The 1,171-nt window shown below is 42.5% G+C and overlaps 1 protein-coding gene across 1 annotated transcript; it reads right to left on the minus strand.

Annotated features, from left to right (window-relative positions):
- Nucleotides 1-203: 203 nt before the first annotated feature.
- LOC112520133 (agamous-like MADS-box protein AGL29) lies at nucleotides 204-914 on the minus strand. Its single transcript, XM_025128434.1, has one exon. The coding sequence runs from the start codon at nucleotides 912-914 to the stop codon at nucleotides 204-206; it is 711 nt and encodes a 236-aa protein (XP_024984202.1).
- Between the last annotated feature and the right edge of the window lie 257 nt (nucleotides 915-1,171).

Consider the following 1,171-nt stretch of genomic DNA (forward strand, 5'->3'; position numbering starts at 1 on the left):
ACATTTTAATGTCACCAAATCCAATCTTTGTCATTTACATTTACATTTACATTTACAATGGCACACTAACTACCTTTTCCTATTGAATCTTAACAAATACCCACATGGTAAATCAAGAACCCCAATTAAAAATACAAAATAATTCATTCAATATAAACAAGTTTTTTCACCTTCATTGTTACCCATTTAAGCAATTGATGCAACTAAAACTTCCCAATCTCTCCGCTGTGATGGAAGTTGAAACCATCGTGGTGGACGGTGGTGGTGGTGGTGGTGGTGGTGGTGGTGGTAGGGATATCCATCGTCTGAATGTGGTTGTTCCACCCCACTTGATCAAACAAATTTGAACCCAACAACGTAGAAGTTTTCTTGATCATCGTTAGTTCATCGGCTCTCATCACTACCTTCTTCTTCAACAGTTCCAATGAAGAAAGATACTGCTCCAACTCCTCCACCTCCATCCCTTCAACAGCCTCCTCGTACCACTGTAATCCGCTGCTCCTCTCTGCCGGAATCAACTCTCGCCGCTTCTTCTCCATCTCCAACTCCCTTGAAACCTTCACGTAATGTTCATTGAAGTTGAACAGGTGCATGGCCGGCAGCGGTGGTTGATAGTTCTGGACGGTGGTGCTGGTGGCGTCGATGTTGTTTTGATTGAGATAACGGTCAGCAAGAAGGTCGGCGTTAGGGTGGCCAAATGCAAACACTCGTCCGCCGGGAGAGTTGACGAAGATGCCAATCTGGGCTCCGGTCAAGACACACAGTTCCGAAGCCTTCCTGAAAAGTCCGGCACGGCGTTTGGAGAATGTGACTTGACGGCTGTTGGGTGCTTGTATCTTCTTGATCTCAATCTTTTTCCGGCCTTTGGTCTTCTTGTTCATGCTAACCCCGCCGGCGACATTTGCTGTAACCATGGTGGCGATGAATGGCAGTGTGTTTTTGATGAGAAAGAATAGGTAGCCAGGAAGATGAATTTATAGCAAAATATTGGGTTCAAAATAAAATCCGATTAAGATTCTTACCCCAAAAAATCGGCGGTTGATTTGTATTCAGTTTTGATAATTATCGGCGGTCAACTCATTAATTACAATGAAGACGTTTTCATAACATCTAATCTAAAATCTCTCAAAAAATTTACTTCCATAACTCCAAAAAACACTATTTTATTTTA

The sequence above is a fragment of the Cynara cardunculus genome, assembly GCF_001531365.2.
Source record: "Cynara cardunculus var. scolymus isolate 2C chromosome LG 10, CcrdV1, whole genome shotgun sequence".
Lineage (NCBI taxonomy): Eukaryota > Viridiplantae > Streptophyta > Magnoliopsida > Asterales > Asteraceae > Cynara > Cynara cardunculus.